Source organism: Bos mutus, chromosome 3, assembly GCF_027580195.1.
Source record: "Bos mutus isolate GX-2022 chromosome 3, NWIPB_WYAK_1.1, whole genome shotgun sequence".
NCBI lineage: Eukaryota > Metazoa > Chordata > Mammalia > Artiodactyla > Bovidae > Bos > Bos mutus.
In genome coordinates, this window is record NC_091619.1 from 71,991,279 (window position 1) to 72,015,918 (window position 24,640).

At 34.6% G+C, this 24,640-nt stretch overlaps 1 protein-coding gene across 2 annotated transcripts; it reads left to right on the top strand.

Moving 5' to 3' along the window:
• The first annotated feature begins 6,529 nt into the window (after positions 1 to 6,529).
• Positions 6,530 to 24,555, top strand: ZRANB2 (zinc finger RANBP2-type containing 2). 2 transcript variants are annotated; one of them, XM_005911441.3, is made up of 11 exons: positions 6,531 to 6,670; positions 9,166 to 9,218; positions 9,308 to 9,416; positions 10,486 to 10,568; positions 15,598 to 15,674; positions 15,931 to 16,065; positions 17,248 to 17,417; positions 18,932 to 19,018; positions 20,900 to 21,058; positions 22,125 to 22,198; positions 22,728 to 24,555. In XM_005911441.3, exons 1-10 carry the CDS (start codon positions 6,615 to 6,617, stop codon positions 22,156 to 22,158), a joined length of 963 nt encoding a protein of 320 aa, XP_005911503.1. In that variant the 5' UTR covers positions 6,531 to 6,614; the 3' UTR covers positions 22,159 to 22,198; positions 22,728 to 24,555. The 2 variants fall into 2 exon arrangements, with proteins under 2 accessions (XP_005911502.1, XP_005911503.1); XM_005911440.3 differs by lacking the exon at positions 22,125 to 22,198 and having other exon boundaries at positions 6,530 to 6,670.
• The last annotated feature ends 85 nt before the right edge of the window (positions 24,556 to 24,640 follow it).

Sequence of the window (24,640 nt, forward strand, 5' to 3'; positions counted from 1 at the left end):
ATTGGTTTTGCCAAATCAACAACTTGAATGACTACGGAAGATGACCCTGAGCCTCAGATGAAACTACACTCCTAGTCAATACTTTGATTGTGATCGGTGAGATCCTAAGCAAAGAATAATCCACTCCCAGACTTTCTATCTACAGAAACTGACATAATAAAATGTTTCTATAAGCTGCTAAATTTGTAGTAATTTGTTACACAGCATTAGAAAACTAATAGAAGAGCCAAGAGCCACCAACCAAGTGCAAGACCTAGAGCTCCTCAGGGACCTAGCAAACCCCATGCACAGTGAGGGGGGTATTGCAGGGACCTAGAAGACCCCATGCACAGTGAGGGGGGTATTGTTGAGAGACTACTAAAAAGAACCAGGGACTAAGGCTAATAAAGTGCTGGTACAGATTTAGGGTGTCCTGCCCAGAAAGGCCTGCTAACCTGGCCAGTCTCCAGCAGACAACAGAACATTTCAGGGCTTTCATTTCCAGGACCCACACAGGACTGGGTTCTGTCTCTCAGACTCTGCCCAATGGTCCTAGACACCACAGAGGACTTGGAACATTTGGAGGCTCTCCAAAGTGTCTCACACACCTGTCCCCCAGAGGAGCAGCGCTGGATTAAAAGTCCTTATTGCTCAGGTCTAATGATAGTAACTGCTTCTGTCTGTCCTGTGAACTAAATAGCAGGGGAAAGAGGTTTGCAAGAGGTAAGCAGAGTCAGCAGCAAGAGAGGAGAAAGCATGCTGCTTAGATGTGAGGTGACTTCCTTTAGTTTCTTTCTGAATCTGTGCTGTATTCTTGCCTTCCTATCCCATCAAATACCTTCTCTTTATCACATTAACTCCCTCCCTTTTTTTATTTAAGCCATTTTATTTTTATTTTTGTTACTTGCAAGCATACAGAGCTCTAATGCAATATTCAAAGCCAGATTTTTAGTTTTGTAGGTTTGGAGGCTCAAGTTTATCATTTCCTCCAGAACAAATTAGGGCTTCCCTTGTGGCTCAGCTGGTAAAGAATCCACCTGCAATGTGGAAGACCTGGGTTCGATCCTTGGGTTGAGAAGATCCCCTGGAGAAGGGAGAGACTACCCACTCCAGTATTCTGGCCTGGAGAATTCTATGGACTATATACTCCTTGGGGTCACAAGGAGCTGGACACGACTGAGTGACTTTCACTTACTCAGAACAAATCAATCTTTCAGGGATTAACATGTTAAGACGACTCATAAGAAATTAATATGCCCCTCAGAATGTCAATTTATCAATATATAAAAAGCTAAATCTAGAAAGAAGAACTTGTATGGACAATTCACTCTGGGTATTTCACCACGGTAGGTTAAATGCACTCATGAGAGGAAATTACCAATTAGAGGGTTGTTTGATGAGCATATACAGTTGTTGCTTGGTTTCCTTGGGGTATTGGTTTCTGAACTCTATGCAGATACTAAAATTAGTGGATGCTCAGGTTCAACAGTTGGCCTTCCCAATCTGCAGTTACACATTTGCAGGTTCAGTCAACCTGGGTTACGTATTATTGTGTATATTTATTGAAAAAAAGTACGTATATAAGTAGATCCCTGCAGTCCAAACCCTTGTTCAAGGGTCTATGACAATTAGAGGAAAGAGAATAGGTCCTATTGATGGACTTTTCTTTCAAAATAGGATAATGGAAATTGCTTCTCTATTCTAGGAATGTTTCTCTTTGAAAAATTAGTTACAGTCCTTGAACACAAATAGCCTTCTCCTCTGGTCATTGCCAGATTTATCCTTATATTTTGTGTACTGTTATCCTAGACTTATCTCAAGCCATCTTTCTGTTGACATGTGATTCTCCCAGAAAAATTTTACTAACTACAGTTGGTTAATTTTTTGGTACCTTAACTACATGTTATTCACCACCCCTAGCATCCATTACCTGAAAAGGGAAAGTGTTAGTCTCTTAGTCATGTCCTACTCTTTGCAGCCCTATGGACCATTGCCCACCAGGATCTTCTGTCCGTGGAATTCTCCAGGCAAAAATACTGGCGAGGAAATGGGTAGTCATTCCCTTCTCCAGAGGATCTTCCTAACCCAGGGATCTATCTGCATTGCAAGTAGATTCTTTAGCATCTATTACCTATGAGCCTTTAATTGAACAATAATAACCATTGGCACCTAAAGTGAGCTTTCTCACTTAATCCTTTTAGCAATTCTAAAATACTATTAGCATCATCTCTAGATAAAGAAACAAAATACAGCTAGTTTAAGTGATTTGCCTAATGAGTAGTAGAGCTGAGATCTGAACCCAAGAAATCTGACTCCAGAGTCACCATATATTACATTTCAAAACCTTTCACAAGGTCCTTATACTTTCTAAATCTTGATTTCTCATCTGTAAACAAAGCTAATAATATCTTTCCTAAAGACTGTTGGGAGTCTAAATGTGATAATTAATGTAAAGCTCTTAGCTCTACATATACCAAATATATAGTAAATAGCTATTATTAAAATAATTCCCTCAGGAATATAGATTAGATTTGTGTTCACCTTAAATCATAAACACAAACCAGGTTTTAGAGTGAGTTAATTCTATTTCCAGGTGGCTGATATAACAATCACATGCTAATATTTCTAACCTCAAATCCAAATGATGATATTTTATTACTCAATTTCCAATTATGAGTGCCTTTTTGGAGGTTACAACTACCCACCACTCCATCTTGAAGACTACACAAAACTCAGCCACAACTTTGCCTAGGGTCACTGCTGCTTCCTGTGACCAAAGAAGTGGCTTCCACTTTTCACACATCCCCAGATTAAAATTATGGAATTATTTAGATATGAGTATTAAGTTCATAGATTTACTCATTTGTTTAATAAAATCCTTATTCTTCTAAGGAAGACCTATTGTTTCAAGAGCAAACATTCTATGGCAGCTTGTTAAGTTATAATTCCAGGTATTTTATAACACAGGGATTTATATATTATAAATTTTTAAAATTTTGGTCATTGAAAAAAAAACATTGTTTTAATATATTTCAACTGTGACTCATGCAGGGAATTTTAAGATTTGGAACTTCAAAAAGTTATTTTTCATTGTCTCTGAATAGCAATTTTTTTCCCTGCATGTATCTGAACATGTATGAACAAAATCTGCTTGATTTATCTATATTTTAAGAAAATTCTGAGTTTAAAAATGTAAATATCAGAAGTTAACTACTACCACTTCAAACTCTCAGTTAACTGTAGAACTGAGAATATATCTTAACAGCTTTGTAATACTACTTGATATGAGTTACTGCAGATTCAACATCTCAACTGTAAGAAACTTTAATTACCATTAAGGCCAAAAGGCATCCACGTACCAGTCATATTCAGAAACTCACAAGGGGGTCTGTGATCATCCCCTTTGTCTCTAAAGCTAGTATAATATTTTGCAAGGATCTACTGAATGTGAGATAGGTGTGGTGAAATGGGTAAATTTAAGTATTTATTTTTTTATACTTCATTGAAGTTTAAAAACAAAATGCCTAAATCATAAGGGCACACAGCTTTATAAAAACTTTTGAGTTTTTATAAAATGAAGATACTTGTATAACCAGAACCCAACCATGACAAAGAATATGATCAGGACTAACAAAAAGCTCATGTCCCCTTTCAGACACTATCTTCTCCCCAATCCCTAGGGTAACCATAATCCTAGATTAGTTTGGCCTGATTTGAAGTCCATGTAAATGGAATTATATAGCATGTGCTAGTTTGTATCTGGCTTTTCCAATTCAATACTGTATTTGTGAGTGACAGTTATACTCTTCAAAGTAATGGCAATTTGTTTATTGTCACTGTGGTGTATAGAATTCCACAGTGTAAACCTGTAACAATTTATTACCCAGGCTACCATTCACAAGCAAATGGGAACTTCTGGTCTGGGGCTATTATAGTACAGCAATGAACACTATTATATACCTCTTTAGTGAACATACGGGCATTTCTATTGGAAATATACTTGGGAGTGGAATCTTAAGGTCATAGGGTATGAATATGCTAAGATTTAATAGACTCTAACAAACACTTTTCAAAGTAAATGTATCCATAAACACTTTCCAAAGTAAATGTATCCATTGACACTTCCACTAGCAGTGTATAAGAATTCCAGTTGTTTTTCAACACCTTCTCCAACACTTGATATTGTCTAAATTTTTCATTGTAATAATTCTAATGGAAGTGTAGTGGTAATTTCTATTTCCTTGACTTGCAGTGCCAGCCAGAATGGAGTAAGATCATGACAGCCTATCTTTCCTACTAATCACAACTAAAAGTTCAAGGCAAAATACAAAAAGCAACTACCTGAGGACTCTAAAAAAAAGTAAGCAAAAACAGGCAGATTGGGGAGGAAAGTCAAAACTTGGGAAAAATGCCTTCTGTGTTTGTTTTTCCTACTTTCTCTTACAGATTTGACTGGAGGTCTGACACCCAGTGATACCTTGGTGGTAGCACAGGAAACAAAAACAGAGAGAAATCCCATATTTCTAGCTAGATGAATGGGGAAATAGGGCTTCCATGAGTTAAAGTTTGTGGGGGATTATTTGGCTTTTTTTTTTCCTTTTTTCCCTCTGGTCTTGACTGAGAGTTAGGGCCAGGCTTGGGCAGTTAGGACACCAAGAAAAAACCTGTCTTTCTAGACAAGGAAATTGGGAAAGGGCACCTCTGGGAGGGAATTCATCTTTTGTTTTGCTTTTTTCTCTCACCTCTTTGCTCCAGTGTGTGCCCTAGTCAGATGCTGTAGCTGTGGCACCAAGCTAAAACTCCAAGAGAAACCTTATATTTCTAGCAAGAAAATGAGACTCTGCAAAACAGAGGAGAGGAACATCAAAACCAGGAAGAGCTGGAGAAGCAAACTCCCTAATTCTTCGTATGAATCTGACTAAGTTCTCTGCTCACACCTTGAACTAAGCACCTGCAGAATAGAAAAAAGCTGCATAGCAAAAGATATGTGAACTACAACTTAAATTACTTCCCAAGTTCCAAAATAATTCCTGAGTGTTTTATGTACAGAACAGATTCAATGTAACACAATAAAGCCTCTGAAAACCAAACTGACATGGAACCAGCACCCACAGGTGAGACTCAACTTAAGATATGAACCAAACTGGATTGATGGCCTCCTAAAAGAAAACAAACAAACAAAAAATCAACATTCCCCAAAGGCTTTAATCAGAACCCAGAGTCTATGCAACAAAATATTCAAAATGTCTTGGATAAAAATCACAATTACTCAATAAACAAAGAACTGGAAAAATAGGGCCAGTTATTAAGGAAAAATAAACAGCTGCCAATAAAGCAATAATTAGAATGTAGCTGAAAATGTTCTCTGAGATACAAGCTGTACTCTAGAAAAATTCTTGCATTTTTGTATCCAAATTTATGACAAAAGTTGAGAAACAGAGGGATAAACTGTCACACGAAGCAACATTACCAATAAATAACAGCAAAATTAAACAAATACAAATACATGCAACAATCTAGGACTTTTTTAAAGCATATTGTTGACGAAAAGAAAGCTGCAGACGATTATATAACAATAAACTATCCTTGTCAAGTTCAACCGTTTATTAGCCATAAACTACATTTTTAAAAGCAAAGGAATAAACCCCAAATACAAGTGAGTATTGGAGAAGGCAATGGCACCCCACTCCAGTACTTTTGCCTGGAAAATCCCATGGACAGAGGAGCCTGGCTGCAGTCCATGGGGTCGCTAAGAGTCGGACACGACTGAGCGACTTCACTTTCACTTTTCACTTTCATGCATTGGAGAAGGAAATGGCAACCCAGTCCAGTGTTCTTGCCTGGAGAATCCCAGGACGGGGGAGCCTGGTGGGCTGCCGTCTATAGGGTCGCACAGAGTCGGACACGACTGAAGCGACTTAGCAGCAGCAGCAGCAGTAGCGGCAGCAACAAGTGAGTATAACCTCTGGAGGAAACCAAGGGAATGGAATGGGGAAAAGACAGGTCTTTTAACCATTGTGGCAACCTCCTAGTTCCAAAATAACTGCTCACTTCCCAAGTGTATATTACTTATCTGTTACATCTATTTACGTACCCCAAAACAATATGTTTTAAACGATATCCTATGTGCATGGTGAAAGAACAGAGTTCTCGAGACTTTATTAAAAATCACTTTTCCAAAAACAGGAGAAGTCCACTTCACCCCTACCGATTAGCGAAATTCCCCTTTGCCAGCCCCGGAGGGTCATAGTCACTTCCGCCCCACCTCCCTAGTCCCGCCCATCTGAGCGGAAGTACTTTCCTTTCAGGTCCTCCTGCCTGTAGGGGGCTCTCCGAGCCATCTAGTGCCACGAATGCCTCCCGCCTGGGCTGTCCTGGCGGCGCCTGTTAGTTTAGTCCTAGAGAATATATTTTCATTGTAACTCTTTCGGCCAGAAAAAAAAGTCTCACAGGCATATTTTTCTGGACAATAACGTTAAAACCCAATATAGGCCGAGTGTTCGCACTATCAAACCCTGTCGCAGTGTTGGAAAGGAGTCAGGCGGTGTGAGGACAGCCCCGGAGCGCCAAAAGTCCCCGGCCCGCTCCCTCCTGTGAAGACGTAGCTGCGGGTGGTTGTGGTGGCGGCGTCCAAGATGTCGACCAAGAATTTCAGAGTCAGTGACGGTGACTGGATTTGCCCAGACAAAAAGTGAGTTCGTGAAGGATCCCGAGTTTGAAGCGGGGTTTGTCGTTGGAGGCTTTCTCGAGTCGATTGAGCATTTTCCGTTTTTACGGTCGCTGATGCCGTCAGCCGAGTGGTGGAGGAGAACTGCCGGATCCCGGGCGGGAAGGAGGCTCTTAGTCTCCTCACGATGGGGTCTTTCAAGAACCTTTCTTTTGATTAAGTCTTCAGCGTCTCCTCGATTATCTCTCTCCGAGGCAGCCAGCTGTTTGGGGAGAGAGATGGCCGCCCGTTTTCCTCACTCCCCACCCCACCCCCGGCCAGGTTTCTGCGATAAGGAAACCTCCCCGGTGGAGGCCAGCTCGGTGTCGGATCTCCCCCACGTGACTTTTCCCTGCAGAACCTGACTCTTGTTCCGAAAACGTTGCTGTCTTGAACTCATTTGTTTGCTTCACCTAGTTCATTTTGCTGTTTGTTTTTTTTTTATTTAATTCAAACTTTCTTTCCGTATTGTTTTTACTTTTTCCTGCCGAACGCTAACCTCCTTTGGTTGCAGGAATTCTGGTTTTTTTTTTTTTTTCTTTATTGGTCTTTAATTTCCCCACAAGAATTGAGCCTTTCGCCTCTTTAGAACCGAAACATATGAGGTCTGTGTTTTTGCCTGCTCAGCCCTGGAGAATGCCTGCTTCAAAGAAGCACGTGTTTTAGTGGCTCTGCTGAAACCAGTGTCCTTTATTAAATTGTTTAGGAAGATTTTTTATTGGCGGGTGTTTAAGTAGGTGTATTTATTTGGAGATATACAAAAATTATTACGGAAAGTAATTGTCAAAGAATCCGCATCTCGTGTTCCAATAAAAACTTTTGAATACTTGTCTCTAAGCAAGCCACAGATGGCATATGGAGTGTCTGGTAGTAAAGAGTGAAAACTTTGAAAATTAATTCCAATCCTATTGCTTATGTAACTTTACCTAGGCTATTTTACTTTGCTTAAAAAAACAAGATCTTCCTTAAAATGGTACAGCATAGATTGTGTAGAGCAATAAGATGTAGCAAATACTCATCAATCAATAACTATAAATATTAGTTTTAGAATCAAATGTCAAAGAAGATTAAGGGCTTATTTCCGCAGCATATGTCTTCCATTCATATTTTGAGCAATTTAAATGAAGCCTGGCGGGCTGCAGTCCGTGGGGTCACAAAGAGTCAGACAGGATTGAGCAACTGAACTGAAATGAAGCATCGTGCTTCTTTACATAAAAAGTTGATGTTTCTCGATTACATAAAGATTAAGATTACTTGAAGGGTATCAAGTCAATTTTGAGTAGAACAAACAACTGACTTTTTGTGTTGTTGGTCACTTGTTAGAATAATTTGCTTTTGACAGTGTCATTAATGACAGTGTACTCAGATATTTGAAGGTTTTTCTAAGAGTGCATTTCAATTCAGTTACAAATATATGAACAGACTAACTTCTACAATGTATATAAATCCAGAAGACATTTTCAGAATGTATTTCCAATGCTTATTGGAGTCCTAAAGGATATTCTTTATTTTGGGGGGGGTGGTGTGAGGGGAATGACCTAGTTAGTGGTGTGCTTCAGTTGGGTGTCTCTTCCATACGTCGCATCTTTATTCCATTCTAGTATAATACCTAAAAAAAAAAAAAAAGAAAGAAAGAAATCAACTTTGTGAAGTTTAAGCTTTACATGATATTTAGAGCATTTAGTGTGCTTTTATGATTTGCAGATGCACTATAAAAACCATGTTCATGAACCCATGTTTTTGGTTGTTTAGTATCAGCATAAAGTTACAATATGTTACTTGATGTGTTGACATTATTGGTTGTAGTTTTCCAACTAGGTTTCAGAAGTTTAATAGATACCCCCAAAACTGAGTTTTCTTTTAATTATTGAACCTATTTCTATTTTGTCATAGTTTTCCTTTGTCTTTTTACCATCCCACCTTCTGTTTCTAACAAGAGGATAGTATTAAGATCCATGAAGCCATTTCTGACTTACCCATTTTCTCCCCCTTGGTTCACCTTTAGGATTTTGTATTATAATTCTTAACAAAATTTTGTATAATCTTATTTTCTATATGAGAGTTACTTTAAATCTTTTTGAACTCCCTGGTGCTTCATCAGTAATTGTTCAAGTAGACTCACATCTCACTTAAACTTTGTAAGGGTATCTTGTTGTACTTAATGATGTGTGCCAATATGAGGACACTGAGGCATAGAGATCCTTAAGTGACTTACCAGAATCACATAATTGGTAACTGAGAGATTGAAGTTTCTTATCCATGACTCGTAACTTCAAATCTTGTATTTTTTCCACCTAAATTGTGAGGGTTTTTTTTGTTTGTTCTTTTGTAGTTAACATTGACGTTAACATGAAAAGAGAAGTAGAAGTTCTGGACCCAGGTATATAGGGAGGACACATTAAAAAAACTGTGTAATAGAATCTTTAAAATTACGTAAGTTTAATACGTGTCTCTCTAAGTATTTTTTACTTTATTTTCAGATGTGGAAATGTAAACTTTGCTAGAAGAACTAGCTGTAATAGATGTGGTCGAGGTAAGCACTTAAGGAACCTTCTGTTAAGACTGTTTATACAGACCATTTATTTATTTCCCCAGATTCATACTGCATTTTTCTATTTTCAGAGAAAACAACTGAGGCTAAGATGATGAAAGCAGGGGGCACTGAAATAGGAAAGACACTCGCAGAAAAGAGCCGAGGCTTATTTAGTGCTAATGACTGGCAGTGTAAAACGTATGTGTTTTAAATGATCATCCTGACTTTTTTCCCATAATGTATGTAGCCACTACTTGTTAATACTACCTACTCTTTTTAGTCACATTGGCAAGCCACAGTAGACTTTAAATCAAAGATCTGTTGATTGTTATTCATTCTGTATCTGATATTTAAGTATAAAGAACTTTAAAATTTTATTTTTAATGGTAATGTTAGTTGTTAGTAAGATGAATTATGTATACCAGTAAATCGATGCTCAAGATGAGCTAACATTCAAAAAGAGAAGGGTATTTAAAAGAACTAAAAACCTATTTTGTCCTATTTTTGAAAAATCTCAAAAACTTTTAGCCTGTATCATTAGTGTGAAATATATCATGAAATCTCTTTTGTCTGTTTGCACAGTAATTTTAGAATCATAAGTTGCATCCTGTAGATAATTATTCCTAATTAGGTTTCTTAATATTTCTGATTTTCACGTGCTATATTGATTTTTCCAATATCCATCTTTTCTCTTAAGCAGATGAATCAAATATGCATGAAAGGACTGAATCAGAAGAGGGTCTTACACAAATTTCTGATCTTAAAAATACTAAATTAGTATTGAATAATTTTCCAGCAACAGATTAAGTCACTGAATTTGGGATCCAGTGCATGAACTGATTCTGCAGGAGAAAAAAAATTTTTTTTGACTTTTATTTGCAGAGTATAACCTTACTCTTTGAGGTGAATTTGGAGACTGGGAAATTAATAGAACATTTCATTTAAAGTGGTATTCGCCCCCTTCCCCCCTGCAAGACAGCAAAATCTCTGTAAATATAATTTCTCATTGATTTATCATAAAAAGACAGAAGCATTCTTCATACTATATAGCTTTTGCTTCTCTGCTTAAGTAGTTCAGTCTGTTCTAACCATACTCTCTCCTCAGAAAAGTTACATTGGTACATTTCCTTTGTAGCATCCTTTTAGTAAACATTTCTTTATGGTAGTGAGTTCACTCTACTTTTTAGTTTAAAATTCTTAAATATTTTGAAATTTACTATTTGTCTTATGTTATAATCTACTAATTTGACATTTTTCACTTTTAAAGTTGCAGTAATGTGAATTGGGCCAGAAGATCAGAGTGTAACATGTGTAATACTCCAAAGTATGCTAAACTGGAAGAAAGAACAGGTAAGAGTCAAACTCATTCCAACTAAATGGTTTTAAAACCACTAAACATTGAAGCTGATAATTATATCACTTCATAAGAACACAGTAAATTAGGATTGTTTATTCTGCTCTTATATTTTTTATCTTGATTTTTTTTTTTCTTTCATCCACAGAGTCATCTTTTGTATGGTAATTTTACAGTTTACAAAGTACAGCATGAGGAAACTGTATCCTAACAATTACTTGACATTAGGATAGTTTTAGAAATGCTTTATTCCTCTCTGTCCTTTGATAGTCTAAATGTTTGTTATTAATAATGGTAGGATAATCCCATTTTTTTCATTCATTTGATTTCCTAGTATGACAAAAACAAACATGAGGCACCTTTTAAAGTATTTGTCTAAAGTTTAGGCAATAATTCTAAAAGTTAGCCATGCATTAGAATCATTTGAGAAACTGAAAATCCAGATTCCTAAACAGCTGATAAAGCTCCTTGGTGGTGGGTCCCAAAAATTTGCAGGTGTTTTAGATGGTATTTGGTCACCATTGGTCTAAATAATAACTCATCATTGACTCTGTGGGTTGTCAGTTATTGCATTGTCAGCATTATTAGTCTCAGTCATGTCCAACTCTTTGCGACCCCATGGACTATAGCTGGCCAGGCTCCTCTGTCCATGGAATCCTCCAGGCAAGAATTCTGCAGTGGATTGCCGTTCCTTTCTCCAATGGGTCTTTCTCATCTAGGGACTAAACCCAGGTCTCTTGGATTGCAGGCAGATTCTTTACTGTCTGAGCCACCAGGGAAGCCTCTGTGTTGTCAGTAGTTGGGTGAAAATACTTACCTGATAGAATGTAGTTTCCCATTATCATCAGTTAGAGCAAACACATTATCAGTATACTTCACATCTGATTTTGTCATTCAACAACTTGTACAGTCAAAGGCTTCCTTCTGTTGATACGTTAGTCACCTTATCAGACCTAGACTTAATAAACTACTTCCCTGTTTCCTTCTCCTCCCTGACTTTAGACAGTTGCACTGTCTGTAGATTAAGGCCTTTTAATAAGACCTTTTTTTCCTTCTCTTACCTCTTTAATGTTTATATTCCCCCCCCCCTTTTTTTTCCCCCCCTTTTTTTAAATTAACACACATACACTCCTCTAGTTGGTTATTCTGTTTCCTTTTTCATTGTATTTTCATGGTCACAGAATGTTGGGTTTCTTCTAGGTCCAATTCCTAAGCTCTCTCTTATGCTCTGTTTTCTGGGCATTTTCTTGAAGACCTAAGTTTAAGTAAGCATTGGCACACCATGATAACCAAATTTATGTCTCTAGCTCAGACTTCTTTGACCTGTATATTCAGCTGCCTATTCATCATCACTATGTAAATGTCAAACTCATTATATCTAAACTGAATTCGCGATTTTCCCCGAGGACCTGGCCCTCTTCTAGCGATCTCTTTCTCATGATTGGTACCACCCGCCATATGCTTGTTACATAAACCAGAAACTTAGACATCCTTCTTAATAACTCCTTCATCTCTCTTGTTTCCCCACAAGTCTTCTCCATCATTTCCCTAGGCAGAGATGCAACTTTATCTTGTTTCTTGGAAAAAAAACAGCCACCTTGTTGTTGTACATATATCCCACACAGCCAGGAGTTCTTTGTTCTAAACTAAAACTCCATTTGTTTAAAACATTTTGTTTTGATTGCTTTTAGGAAAAAGTCCAGAATTTTAACAGTTATAAGAATTGTAATCCCTGGAAGCCTTTTATTTATTCACATTCTCTTTGACCTGTTTTGTGATTCCTCCTTTAAAAGTTTCACTAATGCAAGAGCTAAAATCTTAACAACTGAAGTTGTTGAAGTTTAATAACCTCACTTTCCTTTACCCATTATCTTTTTTGTGTCCTGACCCTTTACCATTTCCCTTGATACAAGTAGTTGTCTTACAAGCCTGTCATTGTTGAAGATGTGAACTAATAATACTGTTACTGTCTAGTTTGTCTTTATTATTTGTTCTCTGCTGATTAATCAAAATATAGATTCTCAGAATTTTCAAAGTAGTGTCTCAGTTCTTCCTTTGAAGCACATGTTACATTCATCCCCTTTTCTCTCTTCACTTCCATTGTCACAACCCTAATTCAGGCCTATTTTAAATGTTTGATCCTTTACTGATCTTTGCTCACATTTTACATTTTTTGAGACAAATCTTAAGATATTATTTTTATTTTAACACTTGCTAAAAATCTATAGAGGTTGCTTGTTTCATATAAACTGTATCATAAATGATGCCAGGACTGTGCTGTTTCTTATACTCAAATATTGAGTATAGAATTGAGGAAATATTTATTGGCCATTGGCCACGATGCAGGGGAATACTTGGTTAAGCAAACTAGAAGTGTAAAGGCAAAAATTAATGAAGTCTTCAAGAGAGCAATGTTTAGGCTAAGAAGTGAAAGTTAGTAGCAGGTTGAGAGATCATTCCAAGCAAAAGCAAACAGCTTATATGAATCAGGCCCTGACACTTGAAAGAATTTAGCACATGGGTGAATTCCTAGCAGCTCCAGAAGACACTTCAGAAATAGGCAAAGGCCATGTAAATCATAGTAAGAAGTTTTATTTCATTCTAAATATAATGGGAAATAACAATTTCTAACAAGGGATTGACATTTCTAATTTTTAAACATTACTGGTTTATAGAAAAATAATTAGGGGGTGGGAGTGGCAAGCATCGAAGCAAGAAGACCAATTTTTACAACATTCCCTGAAAGTGTCAAACCAGTAGAGTGAGGGAAACACACATAAATAAGCCAGTTATTCCTCTCCCTTGTTATTCAGTGGAGATGATGCTGAAGGCTTTTTTTTTTTTTTTTAATGCTGTAGCTACTGATTTCCCACATAAAAGACTTCATGAGGTGTATTTGTTGTATGAACTCATACAACATACCTTAATAATATATTGCTAGCAGATTATTTAGGTTCTTCTATGACTGTGAGAGAACATGAGAATAGCTTTGTGTTTGCTATCACGCTTCCTATGCAAAACTGCCTACCTGTTTGCTTCTTAAATCTTGGTATAATTAATTCTTTGGCTCCCCATGTTTGCCTTACCATTATTTTACTTTCAGATTACTGATTGGACAAAGAACTCTACTGAAAGCCTATTGATTTTAAATAGCAGTGCTTTAATATGTTTACATTTCCACATATAAGTAGTCAAGTTTTTCTGTACTGTTGGCTTACAGTCATCCTATTATATAATTTTTTTTCCTCTTTTCTTATGTGAATCATTTTGCATTAATTTTTTATCTACTTCAAAGTATTGTGAGGTTTAAGTCTTTACATCTCTTACGTCTTGGGACATACTGCCATGATATTAAATATATATCTAGAGTCAAGAAACTATATAGCTGAATTATAATTTTCTACAGCGTATATCTCTCAAATTATCATTGAATATGAGCCTTTTTCTTTTTTTAAATTACTAGTCTTAGTCGCAGCATACAGGATCTTTGATCTTCATTTCAGCATGTGGGATGCTTTTTAGCTTTTAGTTGCATGGAGGCTTTTAGTTGCAGCATGTAGGATCTAGTTCCCCGACCAGGGACTGAATCTGGGCCCCTGCTTTGGGAACATGGAATCTTAGTCACTAGACCACCAAGAAAATCCCTGAGGTATTTTCTTGAGGTGAGCATATACCTAATTTTACTTGATTTTTTTTTCTTTTAATATTTGATACTCTGAAAAACCAGAGCCAGGATTTTACTAAGGAAAAGTTGTTATTGATAATTTAAAACACTTCACTGTTTTGTCATATGCATAGAAATGAGGAAATTCTTGTATATTACAGTTGGAGTCTATTTTGTCTCTGGAACAAGGTAGGAAGAGGAAAAAAGGGATGATATCAAATATTCTGAGGATAGACACTGATATATTGCGGTTTTCACCGGTACAGAGTATAGTGAGGAAAAGAAAGGACACTGCATTAATGTGGGATTTTTTTTAAGTGAGTTAATTTTATTGCCTTATTTTACTGGAACACTTACATCCTTTCTGTTGTTAGTTTGTGGCTCTTATAAAATGATGAGAGAGTAAGTGATGAGTTTTTTAATGCCTGTGACTGACAGATTTAAAGTTGCAAATCTTAAATTTTTAAAAAATGCTTTTTTTGTCTGTAAATTTAACATTTTGCTGATTCATTAAATCCTTAAAACTGGGAAGTACTCTTTGTGTGCTGGTACTGTTCTGAAATATGTGAGATCGTTAGGTTATGTTACTTTTAACCACTTCTTTATTTTTTTCAGTGGGAGATATTTTTCAGAAGTTCTCATCTCATTTTCTCTAAAACTAACTCACTTTCTTCTTCCTATCTTTGTTAAGCCTGTCAGAGATCTGTAAGTCTAAATTGTAGATAGTAACTGTGGCAGTAAATAATAATGGTGTATTGATCATGATTGGTCTTTATTAGAATATTTTCAGTTGAAAAGTTTACTGGCTTTTTCAGAAAAACTGAGTGACTTTTAACTGTGTATTTAAAACCGATTTTTATGTTTTTTGTTGTGTCATTATATTTGCCTATATATTTTCCAAGCTCTAACTGTATTTTAGCCCAGCAAAATTTCAGTATATCAAAAGATTTCAAGCTATTTTTAACTAGTAAACAGTGAAATTTGATTTTTAGTTCTTACTGAGCCCACTTCTCCCAAAAGAATTACAATTAAAACCAGAGGAAAGTTGTTTTAAAACTTGGTTATAGCAGACATTTAAGGAGATGTTTTCCATCCATATATTCCATGTATTAACTGAAATCATACAGGCAGGACATTTTAAAATTGAGAAGAGCTAAAATTGTAGCCATGAGACTTTTCCAGCTATATCCAACTTTGAGGCTGTTCTCTGTAATGATACTTTTTTTTTTTTTTTTTTTTTTGAGACCAGTAATTTATTAAAGGGATAAACAGATGTCTTTGAAAAGATTTCATTTTTTTTCCTGTTACTTGTAGGTGATTTTGGTGAATTATCATAACAATTTCTGCTCCTCCTTCCTTAGGATATGGTGGTGGTTTTAATGAAAGAGAAAATGTTGAATACATAGAAAGAGAAGAATCTGATGGTGAATATGATGAGGTAAGATATACATTAGTGTGTAGGTTGAATGCAACTTAGAGAAACATGCTAGAAAATATTGTAAGTGAAAAAAAATACTAAATGTATCTCATTTTTGTAAGTACACATTAAGTCTTTTACAGCAGCTTATCATTTTGTTGGAAATCATAATTGACTTAAAAATACATGTTGACGCCTAAATATATAAAAGTAATTTCTTGGGAAAAAATATTTTAATACTTTAGCTAACAGAAATATTTTGAAACTTTTTCTCTAGTTTGGACGTAAGAAAAAAAAATACAGAGGGAAGGCAGTTGGTCCTGCGTCTATTTTAAAGGAAGTTGAAGATAAAGAATCTGAGGGAGAAGAAGAGGATGAGGATGAAGATCTTTCTAAATATAAATTAGATGAGGTAACTTATTTCCTTACCATATTTCCCCTTTGTCTTGTTTAAGCTATGGCATATGAATGTCTTTGATAACCTTTGGCTTATGGTGAAGATGTGTTCTACAGTGTCATCATTTGTTTCCACAAAAATTTTGATCTGTTTTACCAAGCATTATTCTGACTTGAGATATACAGTAGTGACCGAGACAGAACATGCTTCTCTTAACTTAAATTGCACAGAGGAAAAGACATAAACAATATAATTTAAATAGCAATAATATTATGAAGATGCATGATGTGATAGCAGATCATTAGAAGAACTACTTTGGTTTCAGTGAATGGGGGATTTCTGAGACCATGAAATTTGTGTTGAGACTTGAGTGATAAGAGTGATACGAAGGAGCCCGCGGTAAGGGCTGGGATCAGAGCATTTTTAGGACAGTGAGAACAGCAAATAAAGTTTCCCATAGTAGGAAACAAGCCAGCAACATCCAAAAAATCATATATGGGGTAGTGTGGTCAGAGCAGAGGGGAGAAGGTAATATGGGGGTCAACAAACGCATCACGTCTGGTGTTGTTTATTCTGTGGGGCCTGTGTGTGTAAAATTTTATGGATGAGGAGATACAGATTAAGGGTGCTTTGAGGTCTGAGCACAGGAGGCCCTCAAATGCACATAAAACAATATGGAACAAGTTTGAAAAATAAATGAGATAAAACAATATGAAAGAAGTTTGAAAAAGAAACTAATGAGATATATTTATCTGATCTGTGTTTTAGAGATGACTGTCAACATACTGAGATATTGGGGAGGCAGAATGAATTCCCACAGTTAGACTTCCTAAAAGGGTGTCCTAGAGAAAGGAATGAAGTTCTGAACTAAGTCTTAAAGGAGATGCATTTAAGAACTTTTAAGGGAATAAAACTGAAAATTCTTGACAGTTTATATGGTAATACATTGTGTGAAAAAGAAAATGAGTATGACTTCTACATTTACATCTTTGAAATGTCTGAGACAGTCATTCAGTCTCTTTAGCTGAGATCAGGAATGTAGTAGTCAGATTTCAGGATTGAGAGTGAATTTGTTGAGATGATAGTGATAAAATGTGTTCATATGAAGATGTCCATTACATAGAACTATTCATCATTCCTAGTAGACAGCATTGATATCTCAAGGTCTAAATATAATTAATTGTGGATTTTTGTTAGGATGAGGATGAAGATGATGCTGATCTCTCAAAATATAATCTTGATGCCAGTGAAGAAGAAGATAGTAGTAAAAAGAAATCTAACAGACGAAGTCGTTCAAAGTCTCGGTCTTCACATTCACGATCTTCATCACGCTCATCCTCCCCCTCCAGTTCAAGGTCTAGGTCCAGGTAAACGGGTACAGGTCAAGGGTAACACCAGTCAAAATGTCAGTATCTAACTTCTTTACTTATAAATTTTGTTTTTCTTAACTAAACTTTCCTTTTATTTTAGAGTTTTCATTCAAGTTATCATTTAAAAGATCATTTTTTTCTATCTTAGTGCCGTGAAGTTATTGTCGAATATTTCAGAAATACAAAATTTTAATATGAAACTTCCTTAGTCCAGTTTAGCACCATGCCTTTTATTAAAATAGACTCTAAAAATTCAATTAAATCATTATTTATAGATACTTAGTTATCAAAAGAGATAGTTTTACATTCAGAAAACTCAAATAAAGTGAAGATTTATATTTCCACTGATGATTTTAAACACTAGTACAGAAATTTTCTAGGCATTAATTGAACTGCTGCTCTTTACAGTGTTTTATTTGGCATAGGTATTCTGAATACAGGAGAAATTTGGCTGTATTCTGTTATCCTAATGCTCATACTTTAGAGCTGTCCAGAAATAAATTAGAGGATTTAATTTGTGTTATACTTGCATATTATTTTGTTAGTAATGTAAAGTTTTAATAAAAAGTCACTGATTGTATAGTCAACAATAAAAATGAAGTTTTAGTTGAGAAAAAGCAACACTTTATGTAAGCAGATTTCCCTTGAAGAACTCCTATTTAGTTAAGTGAAACTGTGTGCAATGAATTTCAGCTGTATTTAGGAATAAAATATTAGCTAAGTACTTATGTAATTTTTGAGTTACTGTAAAGCCTGAAAACTTAAAACAGTGATTATAAAGATACTTTTAAGATAAAAATTAACGTTTTTCTGCAAATTGTTATTTTCAGGAACAAATTAAGTATAAATTAAATTACTAAATGAAATTTGTTTAATTTGTTGACTTTTTAAATGCAAGTGGACAGTATTTCCTGTCATTTTCAATAATTTCCTAAAACGGTGACAGGATTATAAGTGTAGTTTCCCTTTAATTCTCACATCTTTGAGTAGACAGAAAACATACAGGTTAAAAATATACCCATGTCAGTATTAAAGCTTTATGCTAACTAATGACGAAGAAAATAGAAACATTTCAAGTTAAATATAAACTGCTATATTCCTGAATATGTCAGTCCCTCTCAGGTTACTTTTAAGTATTTGTGAACAAAAAGTATTCAATATTAATAAAGTGATAATGCTGGGCATTTTTATCTGTACAATCTTAAAAGCGTTTTTAAAGAAATCTTGTCAGACTTGGAAAGTTGTTCAGTCTCGCTAAGTCATGTCCAACTCTTTGCAGCCCCATGAACTTGAAAAGTAGTTCATTGTTTTCAAAAATTATTAAATTAAGTTTTGGCATAATTGTTAATACAGAATAAAAGTTTTAAATGAACCTTAATACTGTGTTTTGAAAATATCCCAAATAATTATTATATGAAAATGAATCCTAATGCATAGTTTTCTTTCAGTGTTCATATCACAAAGCTTAATTAAATGGTCCTGGAAAAAAATATCCTTCCATGTTGTTCCAGGTCGCGTTCAAGAAGTTCTTCCAGTTCGCAGTCAAGATCTCGTTCCAGTTCCAGAGAACGTTCGAGATCTCGTGGGTCGAAATCAAGGTGAATGAGGTAGCATCTCTCTGTAAAGCAGAGAGAGAAAATATTTAAAGGCTGCAGAAGGCGTTGCTTTTTTTCCCTTATTTTGCTTCTATTTGTCAATTTTATTTTAGCATTAGAAAACTAATGCACTTGCCTCAGCTTAATTTTCTCACCATGAGATGTCTCCATTGCCAGCAGTGTGCCAAGACATTCCCATGATTGAATTAAGGTGGTTATTTTGCATTGTGCAAGGTTTGCTATTTTTGTGCTAAAATGTGATGAAATGGGAAGATGCAGCCAAGCTTTATCACCAAATGCCTACTCATTAAAGTTATTTTGCAGTAGTAGTTATAGTAAATATGCAGATGAAAAAGCTTACTTCATGTTTAAAAGGAAGAAAAATAACTGCCTCAACACAGTTTTGCAAGGCAATTATTTCAGTATTTACAGAAATAATTCTGTAATTTACATCAGATAAGTGGGTTTTATTTTCACTTCTCTGTAATATAACACAGAATATTATACACAGTGTGTGTAGTATGTAAGAAGTATAGATACTTCTTAAATTCCACAAACTAAGAAGTTGGTTGGTGGTTTAGGTAGGATGTGATCTTGAAGCATTTTTGTTAACTTCAGGTTAACTTCAGGTTGCATTTAGTTAGCACTGCAGAGGGAAAAATAATTTGTAAAGAACCAAGTGAGAAACTAGCTTTTAGTCTCTTAAAGTTTTTTCTAGACTTCGTCAAAATATGCTGCCATTCTTTTTAATCTAATTTGTTGATCTATTAAAGACATCTAACAAGAATAAGAAAACAACTAAAATTCCACTTAAGTGGAATTACACTGAAGTGTAGTGTTAGCTAGTTGATAAAAATAATTGCTTAATAGCTTATTTTAGAGCCAAATCTGTAGCATTAGAGGGCAACTACAATTTGATAACATTAAGAAGAATGATATACACACTTGTATTAAGTTAATATGATAGAGAGCAAGTTAGATTATTGTTATTATGTATTATCAATGTTTCAGTTGTTTTATTTGAGTGCTTCTTAGGTGAAGATCCTTAGGTCCTAGTTCCTTTGGGAAGCACTTTAAGGTTTACAGAACAGCCTTCATATTCTTTTCAAACATTTTTTCATTGCTTATAACTTTCCAAAGAATTCTCCTTTTGGGCTTTCTGATTTTATTTTAAGCCCAAAGGTGAATTTTTTGGGAAGTTTGAGCTAAATTACTTCAACCAAAATATGTAAATGAAGAAATACTGTATTTAAACATTTGCACATTTACCTCTACCTGAAACATGTGAATGTCAACACTTCATACTTCATGGATAGTAGTCCTTCATAAAAACAAATATTGTTAATCAAGTTTTAAAGTTACTTTATTTTTCTTTGAATGTTTAATGATTTAATAGCTACTGTTTTATGTCATTTTGTCCTCGTATCCTGCTTTTACTAAAGCAACTTAACTAATAAGTTGCTTAATTCCACAACAAACTGTTATTATTTTCTTCAGGAAGTTGTATGATACATATTTTTTCCCCAAATGGAAGGATGTAGTTTCTAGACATTAAGTTAGTTATACAAATGCTTACCTGTTAGTTTTGCTACTTATACTTTAAAATGAAAGCCTTTAAATTTTAGAAAACGAATTTAAGATTCTACTTTAATGCATTAGACTAGTTTTTAATTAAAGTAGTGAGCACTTATCTAGTGGTGAAGTTAAATTAAATAGAATTGATTTCATGGTTGAACCAGAAGTCTTCTGTTGAGTAAGCAGTAAGTATTCTTTCTTATAAAATTTTTATAGCTATAAATTGTTTATTTTTGGAGCTAGAAACTAAACCATCTGCCTCATTTCTTCTTTTAATGAAATGTTTGATTTGTTTCTCAATCAATGAAGATCCAGCTCCAGGTCCCACAGGGGTTCTTCTTCCCCACGAAAAAGATCTTACTCAAGTTCATCATCATCTCCTGAGAGGAACAGAAAGAGAAGTCGTTCTAGATCTTCTTCATCTGGTGATCGAAAAAAAAGACGAACAAGATCACGGTCACCTGAAAGGTTTGGGTTTCTGTAGAAATAAGAATGGGTGTTCTTAAGTGTGTTTAGTAGATTAACTGAACTTCTTAGACAAGGATTAGATTTTCATTATCTCCTTTGTTACCCACTTTAAAATCTTCAACTGTGAACTTCAAAAAACAGATTAATTACTTTGTTTACTCTGTGTTTTAATCAGGTTGTTTAGAAAAGTAGATCAAACTACTCTCTTTCACTCTCTGATTATTGTTTAAATTTTTATTTTCATATATAATTATTATAGCCAACTCTCGGTTATTTCTGTCTCTTAAGTTTCTAATTCAGAAGCTGTGTGTTGATGTAATTTAGAGATTGATTTGTATAAGTATTAATTTATGCTATCTATTTTACATTAAATATTAGAAACTGTAGGATTCTAGGGCATCTAATAAGAAAATTAACTATTATAGATAATTGGAAGTCTGTCCTTATTTAAATATGTATAAATACATTTCCACAACAAATTGTTGTTTTTGTTCCCTTTATAAAGAAATTGTTCTTATAGCTAATATATTTTTTTATCTTTCAGTCCAAATTTCTTTTTTGTAGAAAGAGATCTTGACTAGATTACTTTACCTGTGTTGATATTTTTAAAATTTGGAGAGTGTGTCATCTGTCAGCCTTTCCTGCAGCAGACTAGTTAATTATTCAGTTTCATTATTTTTCTCTTTTTTTCCTCAGTGTCTAATTATATAGTCATTTTAATGGCTTCCTTAATAATCTTTGCAAATTTTTATATCCCTTCAGCTTGTGAAAAGTAAGGATTAGATAAAATCTGATTTTTGCTATGTTCAGTGCCAGAGTTACCTCTTCTTGTACATAATGATTGGTTTTGCGTCTTCCCAATTTGAAGTGTAGATATTAAAGTTACACACAGCTAGTTTCATTTCTGCGCATTTATTCCTTTGTTAAAAAAAAAAAATTACTCCGTACTTTATGAAATTCATTCTGTTGCTTTTTTACCACTTCTTCAAATTTTTATCTTAGCCACATATAATCCCCCTAGTTTGTTGTCATCTAAACTTAATGAACATGTTCTCTATTCCATAAGCCAGGTGATTGGTGAAAATACTAAACAACCCTGAGCCCAGGGCCAACCCCTCGGAACACCACTACTTTACCCAGGTTGATATATTGACTTATTCATACTAGCTGCATGAATATAATCCTGTAACTTAATTGTACAGTCATCTTGTGCGACCTAGATTTCCAAAACATAATTATTTATGGATATATATTTGCATACACAGTCAGAAGCCTTGCTATATCTGTTTTACGTATAGCCTTACCACACAATGTACAGTATATCAGAAAGAACGATTTAGTCACACTGCCATTACCCAGTTTATATGCCTTTGTTGTATTAATCTGTAGTTGTATACAACTTTGCAAGGCTTTCCTTCATTGCCTTAAATAATTGAGAGGTGGCTATATCTTAAAGAGATTTTTAAATTATGGTTGCACTGCTACTGGGCTCATATCCAAAGTTAAATACTAGTTAATTTTATGTGTATAAGTTTATATCTTAGATTTTAATTATTCCTTTTACCAGTTTAATGAGGTTTAATTTTTCATATTCTCAAAGTCATACAAAGGAAGTTGATATTCAGCTCCAGCTTACCAGATTACCTGTTTTCCCCATTATGTCTTACAGGCACCACAGGTCACCTTCTGGATCATCCCATTCTGGTTCCCGTTCAAGTTCAAAAAAGAAATAATGTATTAAAATTTACATCTTAAAAAAAAAGTCCAATATAATGCATGAAGCATATTTTTTAAGAAGTTGGTGTCTTACTTGGTCAGAAGTGCTAAATCTGCTAGTAGAGGTGCATGCCTTTCATTGCTTTTCAGAAAAATACAGCTGTGTTTATTTGTGATATTAAAAGTAAATAGTATTTTAAGCCATAATGTCCCAAAATAGATGCTTTGTTTGTCATTCATTATTTACATCCATTTGCTTTTTTAAGCTATAACATCTCAGCTATAACAAAGTACTTTGTTTTCTAATTTAAACTCTTGTTTTTCTCATCTCCAAATATGAGCATTATCTAGGCTTATCTGGACTTTGGGCATGGAGGCAAGACTGTGGTAAAGTAGTTGGAAACAATCTGTTTATATTAATCTGGGGAAAGGACTCAGCCTGTTTGTTAACCTGTGTCAAAGTGATTCTTACTAGAAAAAGTTTAACAGATTGTTAAACTTCTTTATTTTGAAATTCCCTATGTTAAGGGTGCCTTAGAATCATTGTCTCTATCTAGTTTTACTTTTTGCACCACCAAGTTTAATACAGAAAAGTTTTGTGAATTGCAGAGGAGAAAGGTGTTAGTTTCTGCCTTTTTGACACAGTGATTTTGAACAAGAATGCCTAGCAGTTCATCTCTACTAATGTGGTTGATGAGAAAAACATACGAAAGTGTTTAATGTTTTTAGAAGCTTTGTGTGATACCTTTTACAAATTCAGTTATCACACAATAGGGTAGACAGAATTAAATCCTAGTTAACGAATAAATTGAAGAAAGCTTTTGAAATATATTTCTCTTTGGGTATAAGACCAACAGAGACAAGACATTGTGAATTTAATTGAGCATTTGCTTTGAGGTGTTTAAACACTGCATAAAATTTTCTTCTGAGTAACAAATGCTTATTTCCTCATGACATAAGCAGAAATAATTGCTTCTATTCACTTGAAATTATTTATGGCTTAAAATACTTTCAAGATTTGTTTTATTTCTCAAAACCTGGTCATTTGAGCTCTATTTTGTCTTCTGGTTTTTAAAAAAAGGTTTCTCTTAACAGTATCTTCAGTGACAATGCAAGGTAAGTATTTTAAGGGAAATTGACAGATGTGCTTGGGAACTTTTTGTGCATGGGAATCAATACCCACATTTTTTGGTTTTGTTTTTTGTTTGTTTTTCCTTAACATTAATGTCTACTGCAACTGAAAATTAAATGTTTTAAGGTACTTAGTAGACAGATAAAATTTTCATTTGTTCTTTATTTTAAAATGAGTGATTTTTCTCTTCAGTTTATCTAAAGATGAAAGCAAAATAGCTTATGTAGAAATATTTTGATAATATTTTTACAGTGAACTTCCCCTGCTTTTTTTATGTCTTAAATTTTTTTTTTGCTACATTTACTGTAGGTTGCACAAGAACTTTTACTCTCTTGTAATTGTGCCTCAGACTTCTTGAAAGTCCACCTTCTAAATTGCCCAGATGATCTTCTAGATTCTACATGCTATTGTTGGTTTATTCTTGTGCTTTCTGTATTTAAAACTTTGACTGTACTAATAAGCAAATGCAAGGTTATAAATTTAGCTAATAGTAGTTTACAGACAATTCGATTGATTATGATTTTATTTGGTTTAAGCTGTACTAGTATATTTCGTAAGGAAATGATGCTGTAGACAAATGTAAATAAAGCTTGTGAGTCAAGCATCAAGTGATGTTTGTTAGAAATAAATTAGAATTTTTAAGCTCTGATTTAATGTTCATTTTTAAACTATTTGCAGTCTGGTTTATTACTTTTGATTGTGCATTTTAGACTTCCTCTGTTCACTTACCTTTT